The sequence below is a fragment of the Rattus rattus genome, chromosome 6 (assembly GCF_011064425.1).
Source record: "Rattus rattus isolate New Zealand chromosome 6, Rrattus_CSIRO_v1, whole genome shotgun sequence".
NCBI classification, from domain to species: domain Eukaryota; kingdom Metazoa; phylum Chordata; class Mammalia; order Rodentia; family Muridae; genus Rattus; species Rattus rattus.
The window spans coordinates 101,821,098-101,843,255 of NC_046159.1; the positions used below are offsets into that span (position 1 = coordinate 101,821,098).

The window sequence follows — 22,158 nt, forward strand, 5'->3', positions numbered from 1 at the left end:
AGCTCTGGCTATACTGAAACTCCATAGACCAGGCTAGCCTGAAACTCAAGAGATCCATCTGCCTCTGCCTCCCAAGTACTGGGATTAAACAACCCCCTCCCCCAATTTATCTGACTAGTTGAATCCTGAATTTGAAATGCACAGCTCAGCCCAGCTTTAAGCCCAGAATATACTAGGCAGAAGTAGGTGGATCTGTGTTTAAAACCAGCCTAATCTAGTCTACATAGAGAGTTCTAGGACAGCCATGGTACATAGAGCCCACCTCAAAAAACCAAACCAATAATGCATGAATTTAAAAGACTAGATGGAAAACTATGTTCGCTACAGTCGTGGGGACAAGACATACTACCTACTACAAGTCATAATTGAGAATCTCGTAGCTGGTTCTCAGACATTTATTTAAAGACAAGGTTGATGGCCCCTTCTCTTAAGATTTCAGATTGCTGGGTGTCTGTGAGATACTCAGGCTTAGGAACTTCACGGGGCTGCCTAGCACTGTCTAGCGCATGGGCTTCTCAGACAACACCGAGTCAAGTCTACAGCAAGCTATTAGAATAATTTTAATAGAATCCTTGATAACTCAGTTTTTCTACTACACAAATTGCAAGCTGTTTGTGGAGAAGGTGGTAAAAACAAATTACAACTTGTTTTTAAAAAATGCTTTTTATTGTCAATTTCACAACATGCACCCCAATCACCTATCTACTACTCTCTCCATATCTGCCCTTGAGACCTCTTCTCTAAAATAAAAACATCTCAGCATGGAAGCTGTGACGTGTCACAGTGTGTCCCACAGTACACCCTTTTGCCCAGACAGCTTTACTTACAAATGTTCATTGCAGTGAGTCATTGCAGATTCGAGGCCTCTGGCTTCTATATCACTACTGGATCCTCACAGGACTCCTCTGGAATATCCTGTTGTCATGGAGATCCTGCAGCTTTTGGATCACCAGGATCAGCCCTTTCAAGTGCTCCAACAGTTCATAGATGGGGTAGATTTAGGGTGGGCCAAATCAAAGCCCCGGATTTGGCTGGGATGGTGGCTCAGTTCAGCGCCAGCTCTCCAGTAATGCCTCAGCCAGGTGCCAGGCTGGCTCTCCTGAATGCTGCAGTCTTCAAGGGCTGGGGCCAGCTTTCCCACCTGCCCTAGCCCAGGCAAGGGGTCAGGGCCCAATCTCCCTATCTCATGCCCTTGGGGGGGTTTGACTCACCAGTGCCAATGCTATCAAGGACAGCTTTACTGTGTTGACTAGGTAAGGTACAGGGCCCATCCTCCCAGGGCTGAAAAGGGTAGGACCAGCTCTCCCAAGCCACCTAGGTGAGGGTGTGTGGCCAACTCTCTCATATGACCTCTCACCTATTTCTGCCACCAGGGCCATTTCTACTGTGCTGCCAGGTGAGGTGTGGGGCCCGATCTCCTGCGTACCAAAGCCAGTGAGGGATAGGGCCAGCCCCTGGCCAACAGCATAGTTCCTGGCAACATTCTAGACCAGAAATGTCTGCATGGCCTTTGGTGGTATCGTGGGCCACAGGCATTGACCAAGACCCCACTGCAGCAGGACCATAGATGCAAACACGGTCAGTCCTTGGCAGCAGCATGAGCCAGGACCTCACCTGGCCTCCAGTGGCAGTGCGGGCTCCTCACATCAGGCTGTTCCTCACTAGCCTCTCATCTGCAGGCCCACCCCTTTTTATCCTGCGCACACCGCTCTGCTTCCTTCTCCACACTTCATGGCGCCTGGGCTGGCTGTGTGTTGCGGTTGGTTGCCTAAGCCGCTCTTTTTCTTTTAAATAAGAACTTATTGGAATTGTTTCACAGATCCCTAAAGACTTGAGGTCAATATTGGTTGAGGTCCTAAAGAATAATAAAAAGTATAGTAGAAACAGCGTGTTGGAATCAAATAGTTTTACGTAGAGAATTTGATCTAAGACTCTTTGGGTATAATCTATAATTGGCAAATGCTGTCTATAAATTTTATTTTTTTTAATTTCTTAATACGGATGTCATCAGTGTACCGTTAAAGAGACTACACTGGAGAACCACTGTTACTGTCGGTAGCAGACTACATTTTCTGCTCACTCGCCTAAGAACATAGGCGAAGAATTCATTTCCCCAAAATCTCTGCCAGAGTGGGGATGATTAATCAGGCCACATCAGAGAGTAAGAAGAGACAGACTTGTTAGATGTCATAGACTACCAAGGACATTTCCAGGATTCAATTTAGGTCTATTCATTTGAAGTCAAATCAATGATTTCCATCAAAGAAAGATCTATTTAAAAAAAAGTCCAGTAGTGGGGGCTGGAGAAATGGTTCAGAGGTGGTTAAGAGCACTGACTACTTTCCAGATAACTCAAGTACAATTCCCAGAATACATATGGCATCTCATAATGTCCTTACCTTATACATACTGCACACAGATATATATGTATGAAAACACCAATAACATAAAATATTAAAAATTCTAGTAGTGACTTTTAAAATATGAGTACCACACTGTTCAAACCTTTACTAAAATTAATATAAACAAAGCTTTAGGACACAAGTCCTCACCCTGTGCTGCCCTCCTTCCCCAGCGGATTTTCATGATAACATTTCCTTCTGTAATATGAATTGAACTTTCTGTCAGTTGGGCTGGCTTTGTTTTCATTTGCTTCAAGACAGGATTTTGTTGTGTAACCTTGGCTGTCCTAAACTTGCTCTGTAGACCAAGGTTGCCCCCTAAGATCTGTCTGCCTCTGCCTCCCAAGCGCTGGTGTATCACTACCTGGCTGGGGCTGGCTTTCTTAACACCATCATTAGAATACTGGATTAGGTAACCAGGATCACTGTTAAAAATCTACTTCCAAGGAGGAAAACACTGCAGTCTATTTTCCTTTCTTTCCTATTTGCCAGTTTTTTTCTTGGTTTATATAAGGTCAGGGAAATAAATATCAGAACTAAAATTTTCCTGTTTATGGACCATAGCAAATCTCTATAGGCAATAATGCTACAGCTGCCAAGAATGTAGGGGACTCAGACTAATGAGCTCAAACTAGGTAAAATGCTACTAAAATACATTTTTTCATTAAGTCTTCTATTACAAAAGTCTCAGGTAAAATATTCACAGTAAAAATTTATCAGTTAATTTTTTTATTACATTCAAAGCACCAATCTCCAAAGAATCAAAAACACAATTTAAAATCACTATCGCCTTAGATGTCCTTCACAACCTGTGAAACCTCTGTGGAGAAGCTTGTGACCTGATGCACAAACAAGAGACACCTGCATGGGAATAATGACAGAATTCCTACCCAAGGCAAAATAAATGTAAAATTATCAACTATTATTTCACACGAAGCTATCAAATACTTTAAAAAATATGGCATGGTTATCTGATTAAAAAACAAATACAGTACTTTAACTCAGGTCAGTCTGCAATTTTAATGACCCAATCAGATTTCCCTCATTCATACAGACTTTAGATAAACAGAAAAATGAATACGCTTTCTCTTTATAATACTGTCAGTTCAAACTCAAAACCTTTTCTTTCCCTACCTTCCCTTAGTGATAATTCTCAAAATAATTTTTATAAGTATTGTTTTAACTCAGGGGACAGGCATGAAAGACAATCTATTAGAGAACTTATTCTAAGATATCGAAAAGGAATGTATTGCCCAGAGTTCCACAGCTGGGGCTAGAGAGATAGTTCAGTGGTTAAGAGCATTTACTGCTCTTGCAGAAGTCCTGGGTTTGGTTCCCAGCACCAAGATGGTGGCTGACTATCCTTTCTAACTCCAGTTCCAGGGGATTCAATGCCCTCTTCTAGCCTACGTGGGTTGGCACCAGGCACACACATGATATATGCAGACAAACATTTGTACATATGAAATAAAAATAAATAAATCTTTAAAATATTAAAATAAGGTTCCACAGCTGCTACATTTAAAATGCTGGACTCAACCACACAAGCTTAACCACTTCCCACAGATAATAAGCAAGCAAACCAACCAACCAATCAGCCCCAAAGCTGAGGGCACAGTTGTACACTACTTTAGTCCCTGCACCAGGGAGGTAGAGGTAGAAGGGCCAGAGCTGAAGGCCAGACTGAACATGGAAACCCACTTCCCCAAGGGTCTGTGTATTGTCAAACGTTGTTCAGACTGTGTTTCCAGTATAAATATCAGCTGCATATTAAAACACAACAAATATCAGCACACAACATACATTTAGAGAACGGATGTAGACTGTTACAATGGTTATGTATACTGGAGTATTATATAGGTTGTTTACTTAGAGAATGGGAAACTATTGTTGATAAGGCGTGTACACCCCGTTCTCCAGCCAGCAACCTCAGTAATGCAGTACACAAGCCACCATCACTGCCCTGCCCCACCCCGCCCCGTCTCACACAACAGAGGTTGGCCTTGACCTGGCTCTGCAGGACGACCTGGAACTTCTGAGTCTCCTGCCTCCACCTTCCAAGTGCTGGCCTTGGACTGTGTGCCTGACACTACATCTACAGTGTCCAGCTACAGTTTAATTTAGGGGAGGCAATGCGACCAATTAAATCCTTAGGTCAGCTGTGTTTTATTCTGTCAACCTAAAGAAAAAAAATTTTCTCTAGTCAAACAATTAAAATGCTTGAGTACTAAAAGTTTACTATGGCAAATGAAAACTGTTCTGGTATTTTGTCAAATACTGGGCTAGAACAACAGTACACAATAATTTTATTCTACCTTAATCTGATTTGGTGCTTCGTTCATCTGAGCCTTCCCCCCCCCCCAAAAAAAAATCCACCAAACAAGCAAAAGAAATAATTTTTTTCCCTTTTTCTTCCAAAGAAAAATTCTGAATTAAGGCAGATCAAAGATGAAATATGAAGTTCTGTTAAAAAAAAAAATCAAGCAAATAGAAAGCCAACGAAGAATAGTTCATAGAATTCCCCCCACCTTGCTAATACCTGTCCCCACCCCCACCCCCAAACGCCACAACCTCCGCTCATTTGAAATGAGGAAGAGATGGCCGCCCATTCAGGGAACACGAACAGGGTGACCCAGGGCACACGCTGAAGAAATGGATCAGATATTGCTGTGCCCTATTGTCTGATGGCTCTACTAAGCCTCACTGTTAGCCCATGGCTCACGCCTTTAATCCCACACTCAGGAGGCAGAGGCAGGCAGGCCTCTAAGTTTGAGTGAATTCCAGGACAGCCAAGACTACAGAAATACTGTAGAACACAGTCTCAAAACCCCAACCACCTGCCCCGCCTCGTCCCTCCACCAAAGAAAAGCCGTTAGCAACCAGTCTTGCTCTACCAGCTCTGCACAGTAAGGGGTGGGGGTGGGGGAGGAAGGAAGCGGAAGAAAAGGCTGATCCAGTAATGTATGAAAGAATGGCCTTGAGGACTTGCTATGCCCAGCATCTCTAACAGACAAGGTAAAGCAAAACAATAAGCAAGCATTTGTTTTTCCTGATTTCTTTAATGCATTTGCCATTATACATGGACACTATTTGGTGTCTTAATAGCATCTGTCTACACCTTTTTTGGCAGGCAGCCTGGGAAAGAACTCTGCTTCCCACTCACGTTCGGGGAGGACTTCTTTTAAGCACAGTAAACCTATCTCCATACAGTTGGCCATAATTAATGGGTAATAAAATTAATATTCTAAGAAGGATTATCACACATCCAAGTCACACTAAATTCTCAACTTACTTCAAACTCTATTTCTTTCTATGGTAGCTCTTACTCCAGGTTGCTGTCTGAAATCCAACAAGTGGGAAGAATGTCTTTTCTTTCTTTGCTGTTTCTTCCTTTTTTACCTTTTCTTCCTTCTTTTATTCTTGAACACATTTCCTTCCTTCCTCTTCTTTTTTATTATCAATGACAAGAGGTTAAAGAAATGGGTTATTAAAGAAACCAAAGTCTGGGAAACAGAAAACAGACCAGAGAGCTCACAACCCTGCTCTGTCCTGATCTTAAATCCCTGACAAGGTCTTTGCCTGCTTTACTTTTGAAGGAGAATCTCGAACACAGTGCCCTGGCCAGTGCGCTCACTTGAGCAGCTGCCGGTCCTCCATGCTCTTGAGGCGCTTCTTCCGGGGCTGCACAAAGTCGTCATCCGAGTCGTCACTGAACTTACAGTCTTCCTCGTCATGCCGGAATTCTAGCTTAGGGAACCTCTTCTCTGGATAAAGATTCTTTAGAAGTTCTTCAAAATAGCTTTCAAGTTTTATACCGGCATTGGCTACTTCAGAATCAGGCTGTGGGATGAAAATAAAGGTAGGACTTAGCAGCCCAAAGACCCATGTTTTAGTTAATATAAATAATCTCTCACAATTCTGTTCTATTTGGCACACAACTATGAAACTTAATGGACTGGGGAAGTACTTAGCAATGTCACTGACATAAAACAAATACTAGTCTGGGGCTATACTTTTACTGACTGCTTCTAGAAGGAGTGGTGACGACAGGAATGGGTCACAACAGCAAGGTGACGAGATGAGAGAGGGCAGGATGGGAACCACCAACAAAAGAACAAACAGCAAGTAAAAAGACACGTTTACATAAAGTGACAAGACGAGACTTTACATGACAACTGTTTAGTACAGTCCTATTATTTCAAGATAAACGCAGAAGTCTAAACGTGCATAGCTTGCAAATAAAAGGAAGGGATGGTAAATTCTTACTCTAAACGACCTGTCTACCTCAGGCAGGCTTGCATTTGCACTTACCACACAGAAAACTCTGCAAACTCAGTGTGGATTTGCCTCCCTAGCAAGCTCTGCCATATCCTGGTAGACACGGGACACTGCACGGACATCTGGGGACCTCACTGCTGGCAAGCTGCCTGCTTAGGATCACTCTCCACACTGCTGTGGCCTCGCCCCATCTCACCTCATTGAATTCAGCACAGTTTTGAAAGATCAATCTAAAATCAGCTACAAAATCTTCAGGCTTTGTATACATGCAATAATCCTCCTGAAGTCTTTTCTTGATGGTTGACAAGTCCATTGGGTTTTTAATTATTTTATAATAATCAGGCACCTTACAAAACAAATGAGTTATTATAATATAAATAAGTAAATTGTACCCGGTCCTATAGTATATGCTATTTTTCTTCATGTTACTTTGTCATTGGTGATAAACAAAAATCAAAGAAACAAACATTTACAAGTACTACTATGTTTTTACACAGGTTTTGTGTCACTTTCTCTAAAAACTTGACATTTTATATTGGTATATATTTACTATATATAATGTTGGGTATCATACAGATAGTTAAGTCTATGAAGACTTATACCAGTACCAAAAGTCTCCCCTACCCAATTCCCAAGGCATGAATATAAAATACCAGCAGACCCATAATTGAGAGAAAATATGCGACACCTTTCTGCATTCATAGAATTATCTCTACACATCTATGTTTTAGAAAATGACATAATTTCAGTCTTTATGGCTGACTAAAAATCCATTATGCACATATAACTTCTTTTTGTTTTGTTAATCAAGAGAGGGTTTCTTTGTATGTAGTGCTGTAGACCAGGTTGGCCTTAAACTTGAAGATCCACCTCTCGGCCTCCTAAGTGTTGGGATTTAAAGGCACACAGCACTACCACTCAGTAATACACAGTATTTTTTAAATCCAATTGTCTGCTGATGAACAGTCAGGCTTATTCTATCAGCTCCCATGCACAGTGCTATAATAAATATGAATGTTTATTTACATTGTACAGTGTCCTCTGAACATTTAAACCAAAAGAGATAAATGGCCAATAAGCATTAAGGAAAAAATGTTTATTAATGTTAGGAAAATGAAAACTGAAATTACATTGAGAGTCTGTCTCATCGCGGCCAGAAAACACACACACACGCGCTCTCTCTCTCTCTCTCTCTCTCTCTCTAAATGCGGATGAGGAGCAGGGGAAATGGAACCCTTGTATACTACTGGTGAGAATATAAACCAATTCAGTCACTATGGTTTTTAGTATGGAGGTTACTCAGAAAACTGAAAATAGAATTACTATGTGACCTACTCAACAATGGTTTTTAATGGAAAGAAGGAGTTCCAGGCCAGCAAAGGCTACACTGTATTTTCCTTTAAACCTCCTATATGCTCCCTCTTCATGGTTAAATACAAAATAATTACTAAGCTGGGTATGGTGGCACACACCTTTAATCCCAATGCATGGGAGGGAGAGGAAGGCAGGTCTGTGAGTTGGAGGCTAGCCTGATACACATAGCAAATTCTAGATTAGCCAGGAGTTAAAAGAAATAAAAGGGAAACCAAGGAGTGAGTACTTGTAAAGCATGACTGCTCTGTCCAGCAACATTATCTTGGCTATTTGAGGGAGAGGCCTGGTTATGCTGATACCGGTCTTTCACACCAGCACTGGGAGGCAGAGGTGGAAGGACCTACAGTATGACTTCCATACCTGCTGGACAGCCTGATCTACATAGTGAGTTCCAGGCCAGCAAAGGCTAGATTAGAAGACCCTGTTTCTGAAACAAGCAAACAAACCCATTTAAAAAATGAAGTCACCAGGGTTTTGTCTTGTACTATTGCAAGTAGGGAAGGGCTTGATCCTCAGCTTCTGTACTCACTAGCAGGACCCTACAAACATTACTTAATCCTTTGAAAATCAGGTTATATTCCAGATCAATAATTCTGGCAATTTCAGAGGATTAATGAAGTGAGTTTTATGAAATACTTTATATCAAGAAAAAGGGGGTTAACTTGTGGCGGCTGCTGGTACTGCTAATAGATATGTAAGCCAGAATCATAAAAAGCAACAATTTTGGGTTATATTTTTAAGTATGTACTGGCACAAACTTTAATCTTCTCTATTCTGCTCCTTTTGGGTATGAAAGCTCCTTTTCCCTGAAGTTCGTATGGGTTTAATCCAGAGTGTCCTTAGAAAACTCTTACTTTAAATATAAAAACCTAAATATTAAAAATAGACTGCTGGTGCAAGAGGATCCCTCCAGGTTCAAGGCCAGCATCTATATAATGGCTTCCAGGCCAGCCAGTGCTACACAATGAGATATACAGTCACCATATAAAATAATGTGCTTAACTGCAACATTTTCTACCATGAAATTGACTGTCTTAAATTATTTAGGAGTTTTCTCTTTCTCATTTGCATTGATTTTTAAAACCCAGCAAACCATTAAGTGTAAATGTCATTGGGAGGTGAAGGTAGTAGGGTCAGGAAGTTCAAAGTCATTTCCCTCTAGACTGAGGCCAACCTGAGATCGATGAGACCCTGTCTTAGAAAACCCAACCCGACCCGACCCAACCGGACCCAAGCACAATGAAGAAAACCAAAACAAAATTTATTCAATTTCAAAAAGAACTTTCAGATACCATAGACGAGAAAATATTTTAAGCATGGGCTCCTTTCTAGTACTCTAAAGGTATCAAAGTTATACTATACTTTCATTATATATCTGTTTGAAATATATATGTGAATATATGATTTTCAGCTTTTTTCCATTATTAAATCCTACTTGTTTTTATAAGACTACACCTATAGACTAGAGAGGTCTTTATTTAGAAAAATAAATGCCGTATAAACCTTCTAAGTACAGGAAACATAAAACCATCCCGATATGGAGGTGAACTGGGTAGGATGAGGAGGATACTCAAGAACAAGTTGAAATGATCAGCCAACTGCCATAACATGCATTATCTACTTAGTGAGATGACCTCATCTGTAGGAACATGCATGAAGCTTGGGATCATCATGCTAACTGAACTGAGTGACTCAGGAGAAATGCTGTATAGGACACGTAAGAAGAGTCGTCTGTGTGAAAGGAACAAGGGCAGTGCTGGCAGGGAAACAAGACAGAGCAATGGGGGAAGTTGAAGACAGGCTCTGTCCTCTGTCTTATATGGAATTTAGATGTAAAGCACTCATGCACGTGTGCATGCCAGGAAAATCTGAGAGGAAGGGAACCAGGAGGATAGTGAGGGTGTGTGTGTGTGTGTGTGTGTGTGTGTGTGTGTGTGTGTGTGTGTGTGTGTGTGTGTGTGTGAGAGAGAGAGAGAGACTGAGACAGAGAATGAGTGAACTAAATGTTGTATATTAAAATGTCATAACGAAACCAAGTAATTTATATAACTAACAAATTAACAAAAAAGAGAGAGAAAAAAAAAGCATGTATTTAAGATGAAAACATTGTGTGTCTGTGTGTGCTCAAGATTCGTATTAGGAGTCTGGGAAGACTCAGTCGGTGGTGTTAGCGATGCTAGCATGAGGACATGAGTTTGATCAAAGCACCTATGCAAAGTATGTAAAAAGACAGGCATGGCAGCATACACTTACAGTCCCAGCTGAGGGAGTTAGGGACAGGCAGATTTCCTAGGGTTACTGGAGAGCTAGCAGAGAAGAACCCTTGAGTCTTAAGTTCCACTGTGATCCTTTCTCAAAAACCAAAAAAAAAAAAAAAAAAAAAAAAAAAAAAAAGTGTGCTGCCTACACACACACACACACACACAGACACACACAGACATTAATACTTACAGTCAGAGGGACGGGGTCCTGGAAAGCCAGGCTCATCTCATGGCAGTAAAGGAACAGGAGCAGGCGCTCACATTTCTACCGAGAGATACAGACAAGAGTAAAGGCACGGCGTACTCTGAAAGAATTCACAGGTCTCAAATTAAAAATCAAAGCCCAGTAAGGAATCAGTAAGGAACACTCAATCTTTGGGGTTTGCTTCCTATTTGAATTAGCTATTAACTTCGGGAATATGGCTGTGAGAGTCCCTGTAACTGGGTGAATAAGCCAATCACACCTGGGAATATACATCTGTCCCTCAAGAGGAGCACCCCCCCCTCCAGTCTGTGCTGTGTGACTCAGCAGTGGTCACTGGAAGACTCAATGCAGTGCTGCAACCTCCTCCCTGCTAAGACCCGTCCTTCCTCTCTTGCAAACACAGTGTCCTGCCCCTGGTGTGAGCTCTGAAACTTCCTCCCCTCAGGACCGATGAACGTCTGCCACCCAGTGAACATGTACTTGACTAGCACATCTTCCTAGATGTCAATTTTCATAGTTTCTTTTTTAAATATGTTTTGATAAATTTTTTTAGTAATAAAAATTATGGTTAAATGTTAAATAAAATTTCACGTGGTCAAAGTATGGAATTATTTCCAGGAACATTAAATCAAAAAGTAAATCTCACTCAATTCTCAAAAGATTCTGAAATACTATATTGAGCAGAGTAAACTGTATATCTCTTACAGAGTGGCCTTTAGGTTGAGAGGGACAGTGCTAGAACAGTCTTGAAGGAGGGAGGGAAGGGGGGAAAGAGAGAGAGAGAGAGACAGACAGACAGACATTAAGGTAGACAAAATTTAGAACTCAGACTAAAGCTATGCATGGTGGCCCATTCCTATAATCCAGCACTTGGAAGGCTGAGACAGGAGGATTGCTGTTTGATGACAGACTGGACTAACAGTGATACTATGTCTCAAACAAACAAAACAAAATTAACGACAACAAATAAAATAAGAAATCAGAAACAAAGAACAAGACTGGGCATGTACTTGGAATGCAGAGCCAAGTGGAATGTTGTGAACTCAAGGCCAGTACATACTACAGAGTTTTAGACCAGCCTGGGCTACACAGTAAGTCCTTGTCTCTTCTTGGCCCTGCCAAAAAAGCCAAGAGTTAGTTGGACTGAAGAGATGGCTCAGTCAGTAAAGTGGGGAACAGCTGGGTTGGATTTCAAGATGGAAGGTAAAGAAGCTAGATGCCCCGGATGTATACTTGCAATACCAGAAGCAAAGAGGTGGGAATGGTGGAGACTTAGGGCTCACTGCCTAGGCAGCACCACCGCCCGCCCGCCTCGGTCGGGAGTGATGCCCTTAACACCCTCCATTATTGATGTTAATATTATGGTTAGAGTTACGTATGACTGGGTTCATGGAAAATCCCCAGCTAGCTGTGGAAGACTAATACAAATCTGGTGGTCAGGATGCCCAGTGATATGACAAACTGTGACCTTTCTGAGAAACCAACATCCTGCTGACATCAGCTGACCACACGAGTACTGGGTCCTTGGCTTGTATAGATGCTTCTCACTTCCCCACTCCCTGTTAAACCTGCTATGATATAAATTCAGCCTTGTCCCACCCATATAGAAGGGGAGGGGGAGGGGTTAGGGGGATGTTGGCCCGGAAACTGGGAAAGGGAATAACATTCGAAATGTAAATAAGAAATACTGAAGTTAATAAAGAAAGAATGGGAAAAAAAAATAAATTCAGCCTTGGGAAAAAGTAAAATTGTCGCCTTGATCAGACTCGTCTTGGCGTCCTTCTTCGTGTCTCTTGTCCTCCATTCTCTTCCAGGTACCCTCTGTACACCCTCTTTGACTGCCCTGCAGGATGGAACAACTGGCCGGGATACCCCCCTTCTCTCTGACTCTGTTCTAGCACTATCCCTCCCAACCCAAAGCCCAGCCCTATTTATAAGGGATATACAGTTTACTCTGCTCAAGTATAGTATTTTAAGTACCTAGCTAATATAGTTTTCTTTTTTAATTAAGAAGTTATAGTTCAGTGGGTCAAGTGCTTTTTCTATGCTTTGATCCCCAGCACCTAAGCAGAAAAGGCAAGCATGGTAGCATCTGCCTGAAACTCTGAAAAGAGGGAGATGGGGAAACAAGTGAATCCCAGGTACTTGCTGGCTAGTCAGTCTAGCCAGGGAGCTCCGGGTTCAGTGACAGGGCCTGACTCAAAAGTAAGGGTGGAAAGCCAAAGAGGAAGATATGTTACATTAACCTCTGGTCTCCATGTAGATGCACGGATGAGGGCACGCGCGCACGCACGCACGCACGCACGCACGCACGCACACTAGCTTACTATTGATTCTTCTCTCTGTGCAACAGAGGGAAGAAAGAGAGAAAAGAAACTTAAAGGTGAAAGAATTCAGTGTAAAAATCAATGCATGGAAACGTTAAAAAACTTACCCTTTTGTCTATTGGTGTTAATTTAGTAAGGCCTTCACTTTTCCTTTTATCTGAGTTGTGACTGGGAGCATCACAATCATATTCAACTTCTGGCTTAGATAAGTCCCGGCAGAAAGTACAAATCCATTCTCCACTGTTGGGATAATAAACCTTTGAGTTCTGTGTATGTCACATCTCTTGTCTTTACCATCACCTTCCCACCACCTGCAGGCCACCCACCTATGACAGGTTTCTTTGGAATGGGTTTTATCCTCTGCCTATTCATTAGGTGCTACTAGGTACAAGGCAGTATAGAGAAGAAATAGCAGGGGTTGGGGAGTTAGCTCAGTGGTAGAGCAAGCAAGCTCAAGGCCCTGGGTTCGGTCCCCAGCTCGGAAAAAAAAAAAAAAAAAAAAAAAAGAAGAAATAGCAGAGATTTGATGCAAAGGTCTAAGAAGTTAACATTAATGTCTAAGTTAACATCATGCTTGTGACCCTCCTCCTATCTCCTCCATGCTTTGTTACAGGTGTGGGCCTCAAGGGCCCAGAGAGGGTCTATGACTGTTTATCACAACAGATGAGCTTTCTGAGAAGCACAGACCAGGAAGCAGGGAACAGGGAACTGTCGGGACTCTAGAGTATACATCTGTGCCAAATCTTTATAACAACTGTTAAAAGTTCATTACAATTTTTACATTGAAAAATCCCTTTTCTGCCTCCCCCTTCCCCTCCATGTCATTCCTGTCCAGTTGTACCCCCCCCATGTCATTCCTGTCCAATTGTACCCCTCCTCTCCCCACCCCATGTCATTCCTGTCCAGTTGTACCCTCCCCCATGTCATTTCTGTCCAGTTGTACCCCTCCTCTCCCACTCATGTCATTCCTGTCCAGTTGTACCCTCCCCCATGTCATTTCTGTCCAGTTGTACCCCTCCTCTTCTGCTCATGTCATTCCTGTCCAGTTGTACCCCTCCTCTCCCCCCATGTCATTCCTGTCCAGTTGTACCCCTCCTCTCCCCCCATGTCATTCCTGTCCAGTTGTACCCCTCCTCTCCCCTCATGTCATTCCTGTCCAGTTGTACCCCTCCTCTCCCCCCCTGTCATTCCTGTCCAGTTGTACCCCTCCCCTCCCCCCATGTCATTCCCTGTCCAGTTGTACCCCTCCTCTCTCCCCCATGTCATTCCTGTCCAGTTGTACCCCTCCTCTCCCCCATGTCATTCCTGTCCAATTGTACCCCTTTGCTCTAGAGCACTGTTCCTTTTCTATATAGCTCCCCGGGCATGCACATGCCACCCAAGAAGCTCTGGCACTCTGCTGTGCTTCATACTTTAGACAGACATATTTTTTACCTTGGAAAATTTGTCAGTGTGGGCACATGACAAGTAAGATGGAATACTTTAGGACATTTCTCACAGCATAGGAGTTCCCCACCATTTTGACAAACAGCACACCAGTCTTCATTGGGGTCATCCTCCTTTCTTGTCTCTCCAACATGCACAGGGGACTTCTGGGAGGCATCCGGCCACTCAGACTTTCCATTTGAGGAGTTTTCGTGATGGAGTGCTGGCTGATCTCCTGTACTATCAGGGGCATCGGACCGTAACACAGTCTCCTCAGAAGCAGAGCTCTGGCTACTGTTTAGGAGGAGGGAGGTCAGTATGCTCCTTGGATAGTTAGTCTGCAACCAAAGAGAGGACAGCATCGTTCATATATGTGTGTATGCTAAAGGGGACCCTTCCACTTCCTGAAGGCCACAATTAAAGACTAAGTGAGCAGTGGAGAAGTCAATCCCATGAAGTGTAGAGATGGTTTATTGCAGCTACTAATTCAAATCACACATCAGACACTGTGCTGGCTAGTTGTATGTCAACCTGACACAATCTGGAGTCAAGAGAGGAGGGAAACTCAGTTTAGAAAATCCTTTTCTTGCCTCTTAAATGGGATTAGTACTGTAAGTACTGGTATAATTACATTTTGAGGTCTAGATTCTTCATCTGATTCTTGTTTTACTATAACAACAGGAAAATCGTAGTTTTCAGGTGGTCCACTGTTTTCTTGTTTTATTCGAATTGGCTCCAGCATGACTACTGGGACCTTGTGAGTAGAATCCGCTCCTGCTGGTTTGCTGGAAGAGCCCGAGCTGTGAGAGAGAGAGAGAGACACGAGAGGGAGACCAAATCAGACAACCTAAAAACCATAAACTGAACAACATTCTGGAGTGCTATTATATCTATCATAAAATATGATAGTATTTCCTATCAGCAGTGAGTGATGCTAAGACAGTTGTGGAAAGCAGCATGCATTTCCTCGGTGAGGACAGAAAGGGTCTACAGACTAACCTTCTAAACAGGTTCACCACGGGCCTGAAACTTAGTGAAACCTCACTCACACCTAAATGACGTGACATCTAAGGTTCGAGCCTTTAGATTTGGTGTCTTAGAACTAACATTTTCTATCTTTTCTAATTTCCTGTCTAGTCAGTGACTACAGAAATCTAGACTTTCATGCACAGATTACACTAGAAAATCACTTGCTGGCCTCTGCTTCTGCCCCTTAAAGGTGGTAGCTGAACAGAAACCTTGCACTATTAGCCACTCTGATATTAAGGTGGACCACAGGGAAACTTCCTTCTAAAGAATGCTGCGTTCAAATGATAAACAAAAAACGTGACTTACATCTAGAGCTAAGTTTCAAACATAACGAGGGCAGAACTATATAACAACTTAAAGTGGGAGCTTAATTGTAAAAATTTCTTTTAAAGTAGAACCAATGTTTGATCATCACAACAGTCAGAGAATACTGAGAGAAAGACTGCTTCTTCATTCTGAGCAGGGGCAGCATCATGAGTAAAGACACCGGTCTCATCTACTTAAGTGAGTTCCTGGCCAACTGAAGTGACACTGTGTGATATTCTGTCTTGAAACAAAACAAAAACTCATTATACTGCTTCATTTCCTAAATTTTTGTCTATATATTAATATGTTGTTTACTTCTGTCTTTGCTATCACGATGTCAAATACTATCTTATTTTTAGCATTTAGACAAATACTTTCTATCTTTAATGCTGTACTAGTTTAACTACTTAATTAAAAATGAATAGTAGAAAACATGGACCAAGAATCAAAACACTGACAACTACAAGAAATTATATGCACAGTTACTCTTCTTGTACCTTCTGCATGGCATTTACATATATGGATGGAAAGTACCTTGTGAGAGGAAGTGTGCCTGTAACTGAATGTGTACAAACTATTTTCTTTTGGGGTGGAGAATGTCATTATTCACCAAACAATGCAATATAACAAGTAATTATGAAACAGTCAAATGTATTAGGCAGCATCAGTAACCTAGAGATAATTTAAAGCATACACAAAGATATGACCAAATTATGCACAAATACTGTACCATCACAGAGGACTTGGGCAACTGCAGATTTTGGTACACTGGGATGAGCCCGGGAACCGAGTCTCTATGGATACCGAGGAAAGACTATACCCATAAATATGGTTAAATCTGTTTACCTTCCTCGGCTCCCAACACTGGAGGCACTAGGTGAACGTATTGGGGGATGGACACTAGTCATAGTAACAGGCCCTGAGGAGAAGGAAGGAAGACATTCACAGTGAATTAATCTATGCATTCAAATCTGTCAAACTGTTCACTTGATTATACCAAAACCAGGGCCGTCTACTAAAACCCTCCCAAACCACAGGCATATCTTTCACAGTTTGTTTACGGTTGTGGCACGACCGATTTCTGGGCAGGAAGGTGGTCTGTCCATCATAGGATCTCTCCCAACCCGAAGTTCCAGTAGGAAAACACTTTCAGGTCTTTCCTGCAGGTAAGAAGGGGGCGGAGCCAGCAAAAGCTACAAAAGAGAAAGGGGCTAACACAAAGGAGTTCGGGGGATGGAGGCTGGCTTAGGGTAGGTACTAGTCAGCCTGACAACCCAAGCTACATCCCTGGTCCCGCCTGACAACAACCCAGGGAAAAGTCAAAGTCAGATCCAGATGTGAGGCAGTAAATAAACAGGAGGATCTGAACTGCTGCACAGAGACCCTAGACTCAGGCTGCTGAGCTGCTCAGAGGCAGAGTCGCTTGATGCCAAGCCTGACGACCTCAGCTAGATCCCTGGGCTCCACACGTGGAAGGAGAGTTTAGATTCCCACAAACTGTTGTCTGACCTCCACAAGCATGCTGTGGCACTTACATACACATGCACATACACTAGTAGATGGAATACTAGTATCTGGCAGCCCACAGGAGATAAATGTTAGCCTTAGAATTATTGCCATGCGGCCTTCAGAAGTGTCTTGCCAAGTGACACTGTAACACACAGGAAGGGTCCTGCTGACACTTGTATCACTACTATCATCTCTATTCAAATCATGGCTAATTCAGCAGGAAGAAACCAAATCCTGTTTGTTCTGACAACTGGAGAGAGCAAAGTTTTGTTTAGTCTATTTTGCTGGATGCCTTTATTGGGTAGGGATTACCTATTCATGTGTCTTTCCTCAACACCAAGGACATTCCTAATTTATTCACAGGTAATTGTCTTTTATTCTAAGTTCATGTTTAAAGCAGGAACCTCCACTTAAATTTTGTAACCACGTTATTTTTTGGTAACGTTGCTGAAAAACTTAATTAAGTTTTCTCCTTTCCATCGCTCCAAGAGGATGCTGTTGTGCTGCTGCTTCCTCGGGACTGAAACGGTCTTTCCTCCAGGGAAAGGGAGGATCCTAAGACTCAGGACACTGAAGAAACATAGGATGTAATGAAATTTTTCAAAATTCAGGAAGCTGAAGAAGTCAAAGATTCAGAAAGTCAGAATATTTATGTAGGAAAGTGCTGGAATGGAAGAACTCTCTTAGAGGGACCTGCAAACTGTGCAGATGGCCTCGGGGCCCTCTTTGCTGAGTTACCAACCACACTGGCAGGGTGTGGTGAGCTCACTGATTCTCCAGGCTAGACCTGAGTGCAATTCTTGCTTTAGCTTGTCACCAGCACATTTTCTGGATGCATCTGTCTATGTCTCTCCAGGATGCCACACAAGAGACACCTGCTATATCAAGTCTCCAGGAATAGTATTTCCAGTGTTTCTTATAGCAATCAATTAAGAATATTAAAGTATGATTTTTTTTTTTAAAAGATTGACTTTTATGTGACTCGACTGGTCTGCCTGCATACTCGTAAGTGTACCATGTGCATGCAACACTCAGGGAGGCCAGCACTGAAGTTCCAGGTTGTTGTGAGCCAGCATGAGGGCGCTGGGAACAGAGCTATGGTCCTCTGCAGGAGCAGCACGTGCCCTTGCCCAGTGAGCCATCGCCTTACCTCCCTACACCAAACACAATACAGCTAAATACAGCTAAACACAAGCCACCAAGACCGCTCTCTTCTTTTGTATCCTATCTAATAAAATGTGAGGCTAGGCAAATTACATTCTCAAAGAGACCATATACAGGCAACTAAATGTATTAATGACAATGTGATAAAACTTTGCTCTTTGGTTGCTATAATGCCAATAAATTTTGCTGAAACTAGAAAAAGAACCCAAGTTTCCTTCTTTTGTGAAGAATTCTAGTTTTACATGGTATAAAAAACTCAGGTTGGTGAAATGGGTTCAGTGGGTTAAAACCCTTATCACAGTCTGACGGTCTGAGCACTGAAGCCTGGCACCCTCTTGGAGGAAGGAGAAAAATCAACTCCAAGTTGTCCTCTGGCTTCCACATGTGCACTATGGCACAGCTGTGGAAACACATGCGAATATATATAAAATAAAACCAAGATACAATAACCATCATTTAAAAATTGAGGCAGACACCACCCCAATACATCAAAAGTGAGGCAAAGAGGAACTTTTAATCATTATGAGTAAAAGTATAAGTAAAAACCAGAGAACATTTGCGAATCCAAAAGGTGGCCTTACCTGCCAGGCCTGGAGACGGCACTGATGAATTTGGTGACTGCACGGTTCTGTTTGATGGAGGTCTTGGCTGGCCATGGTCTACACTTGTATCCTTCCTTGCAATATTGTCCAACAAGATAGTACTTGAACAATCAATCTTCCAAGACAAGACATTTTTTCAGGGCAAATTAATGTTGCAAACTAAAAACTACTACTATAAATTTACAAGAAAACTTGGATCCCAAGTACTATCTTTTTCCTGTTTGTTGAAAGAAACAAGGCTTCTCTGTGCAGCCCTGGCTATCTTGGAACTCAATTTATTGACCAGACTGATCTTGGAACTACCATAAATCTGCCGGCTTCTGCCTCTGGAGTGTAGAGACTAAGGGCTCAAGTAATACAAACTTAGAAGTTCTGTTAGACCATTTCCCCATCAAGAAATTAAAGTTTACTCTTTATATTCTACCCATGGCAAATATACTGAGAACAGATGCACCACATCATACGTGCTCGGGCCCGCCTCCCTCTGCCTAAATATGTCATTTCCCAGGAACATGTACAATTCCTTCACGTCTTTGTAGTCTTTCTCAATTGGGATTCTATAGGAGAACTGTGCCCTAAAGCCAGGGTACAGACTGTACATAATGAAATAATGCAGAAAAAAAGAAAGGAAACTTCATTTTCTATGGATTCTCTCTTTTATGGTAGTGGGGGCTGGGGGACAGGAAGCAGACAGGGTCATTTGTATTTGACTATTCTTAGGTACTACTTTAGTCAATAATTTCTGGATAGTGCATAAAAGACTGGGTTTCTTAATGTAATAAAAATAATTTATATTGTGGAATAATCCTAAAAGCAAATTTTTTTTAATTTAAATTGTTTTCCTATGTCTGATAAGAGCCCGTTTAAAATATATGCACTATAAAAACTGAAATGACTCCAGTAAGATTAATAATATGATTATTAGGAAATATAATTGATCTCAACTTGAAAAAAAATTAAAGAAAAATGAAAAGTTTAATCTAATACACGATTCCTTCCAACTTGTGTAAAACTTCACAAGTGTAAATGTTTCATATTTGGTTGTATGTGTGTCCTGACACTGAGACTATCAGGGTAGGAAAAAGCAGGGTTGGAGAGACAGCTCAGCAGTTGGAAAAAAAAAAAAACAAACATCAGTTGTTTTCCAGAGAACTCGGATTTCATCCCAGCACCCGCCTGGCAGCTCACAGCAGTCTGTAACTCCAGTTCCAAGGGATCTGATGTCCTCTTGTGGCCTCCAAAGGCATCAAGCATTCATGGAGGCACAATACGTGTACAGGCACAGACCCACACAGAGGCCAGCAACACAACACTGTTACTTTCTGCCTTTAGAAAGATGCTTTCCAAAGTCCCTTGTCAAAGTTAAAGATCCTAAAGACTGACTATATTACTTAATATGCTCAAGTAGACAGGTCTGGTGTCCTGCCTTTTCTGTAGCTTTGCACGCCTTACCCTTCAGGAACTGACCTGACCTCTGCTCTTACTCCCCACTCTCTCCTCTGAACAGTAGTCTAGTCTTCCAGCTCACTTCCTACCTCGACTCCAAGGCACATCCTCTGCAAACATCTTCAACGTCAGAGCCCAGAAAACATTCCTTTGTATGTCCAAATGTTCGGAATTCCTAATTTTACTCACATTTTATTTCTAAAGAATAAAACTAAGCTTTCAGAAATAGCTGATAAACCAATAAACCCATACCTTAAACTAAACCCACATTTACTGCCAATTTTCAGAGGTTATTAGTACAGATTTTACATAAACTTACATCTGGAAGAGAAGGAAGATTGTAAGATCCTCCCACTGGTGCACTCAGATCAATCATGGGTGAACTGAAAGCTTTTCCATCATACCCAGCTGCACTTGTGATCGTGGGACTGGAAGGAGTGGAGGAGGAGCTGCTGGCAGTTGTGGGCGTAGCCTGTCCACTGCTGATCTGCCACTGAGGTACCAAGACAGAAGAATGAGAAATGTAAATAGACCCTCTTTGCACATATCAAAGACAGAGCGACAGTATATCATTACAGCTCAAATGTCCTTTGAAGGGAAAGAACCAGGGGAGAGAGAAAGGGAAGCATATTTTGTGTGTACACACACATGTGGTAATAATACCAAAAAATAAATAAGCCTTTTTTTCTGGCAAAAAATAACTAGCATATACCAGAAAACAACCTCACATCCTTATAAAATATATATACACACACATATGAATTGTACAAGAAATATAAGCATACTAAAAGCAACTTCTTTGAAGTAAAGCTAGAGAACTGAAAACATACATTTTCTTTTATTCCTACCTGAAATGCCTAAAAATAGTCACAAATTATTAGGGCTGTAAGATGCTTATACTTCCCTTCCTTACTTTTCATATATGACCAAGTAATTAAGCCTTATTGAGGACAGCTTTCTCATTCACATTTGCTTCAAAGCAAACACAAAATACAGTACCGATGGATAGTTAGCTAAAAAGGCGGATGGTTAATATGTACTAAGGTAAGGGAAACAAACTGTCCCTATGAGATTATTTCAATATTTGGTGTACTTGAAAAACATGAAAACTCAGAATAAATCTAGGGGTGGGAGAACTGAAAGCTATCCCAAAGTCATTCAGCAGAGAGCTGCCCAGACTCATTTATATATGGATGACACTGTAGAGTGACATTCTGAAACATGGTGTTCTGAAAAAAATCCCACATATATATGTAACTGTAAAAAGTACACACACAGAAACATGAAGTTGGGTGTGAATGTCATCTTTAGCACCTTCACACCCAATCTTTTTATCTTATCCCTACGTATTTTTCTTCCTCCCCTTCCGAGAGTAACGAATCACTGTTGATGAGTACCTTTCTGGGGTTGTTACCTATGCACAAGATAAAACACAGAGATGAGATCATGTCTCACAAAAATTAGGTGACATGACAGTTTCTTACTAGCTAAAAAGTATTACATGAGCATGGGATAATTTGGTGAATTTATGCATTAAAACTAACTTCTGGGGCCAGTGGGATGTTCGGTACATAAAGCACTTGCTGCCAAGCCTGCCAACCTGATCCCTGAACCCACACGATGGAAGCTCGGACTCCACCAGCTCTCCTCAAACCTCAGAGAGCAACTGTGCCAAAGCACTGCCCCGTCCTACGTGTTTGACAGTAGCACTTTAAAAAGTACAGGACACCTATGAATCTAACTCTACACAGAAAGTTCACAAGTCATGTTTCTCCTGGTTTATTGTTCACTTATTCATTCATGTTTACATTTTTGTCTAGAAAATATTAA

General features: G+C 41.8%; 1 protein-coding gene across 2 annotated transcripts in view; it reads right to left on the reverse strand.

Moving 5' to 3' along the window:
• Positions 1-5,441: 5,441 nt before the first annotated feature.
• Positions 5,442-22,158, reverse strand: part of Trim24 (tripartite motif containing 24) — a 118,426-nt gene continuing 101,709 nt past the window's right edge. For both annotated transcript variants that reach the window (XM_032906744.1, XM_032906746.1), the window contains exons 11-19: positions 20,648-20,821; positions 18,862-18,997; positions 16,454-16,526; positions 14,904-15,072; positions 14,282-14,610; positions 12,955-13,087; positions 10,506-10,580; positions 6,877-7,026; positions 5,442-6,242 (exon numbers count right to left, since the gene is read on the reverse strand). In XM_032906744.1, coding sequence (XP_032762635.1) covers positions 6,033-6,242; positions 6,877-7,026; positions 10,506-10,580; positions 12,955-13,087; positions 14,282-14,610; positions 14,904-15,072; positions 16,454-16,526; positions 18,862-18,997; positions 20,648-20,821 — 1,449 coding nt within the window. In that variant the 3' untranslated portion in view covers positions 5,442-6,032. The remainder of the gene's footprint in view (positions 6,243-6,876; positions 7,027-10,505; positions 10,581-12,954; positions 13,088-14,281; positions 14,611-14,903; positions 15,073-16,453; positions 16,527-18,861; positions 18,998-20,647; positions 20,822-22,158) is intronic.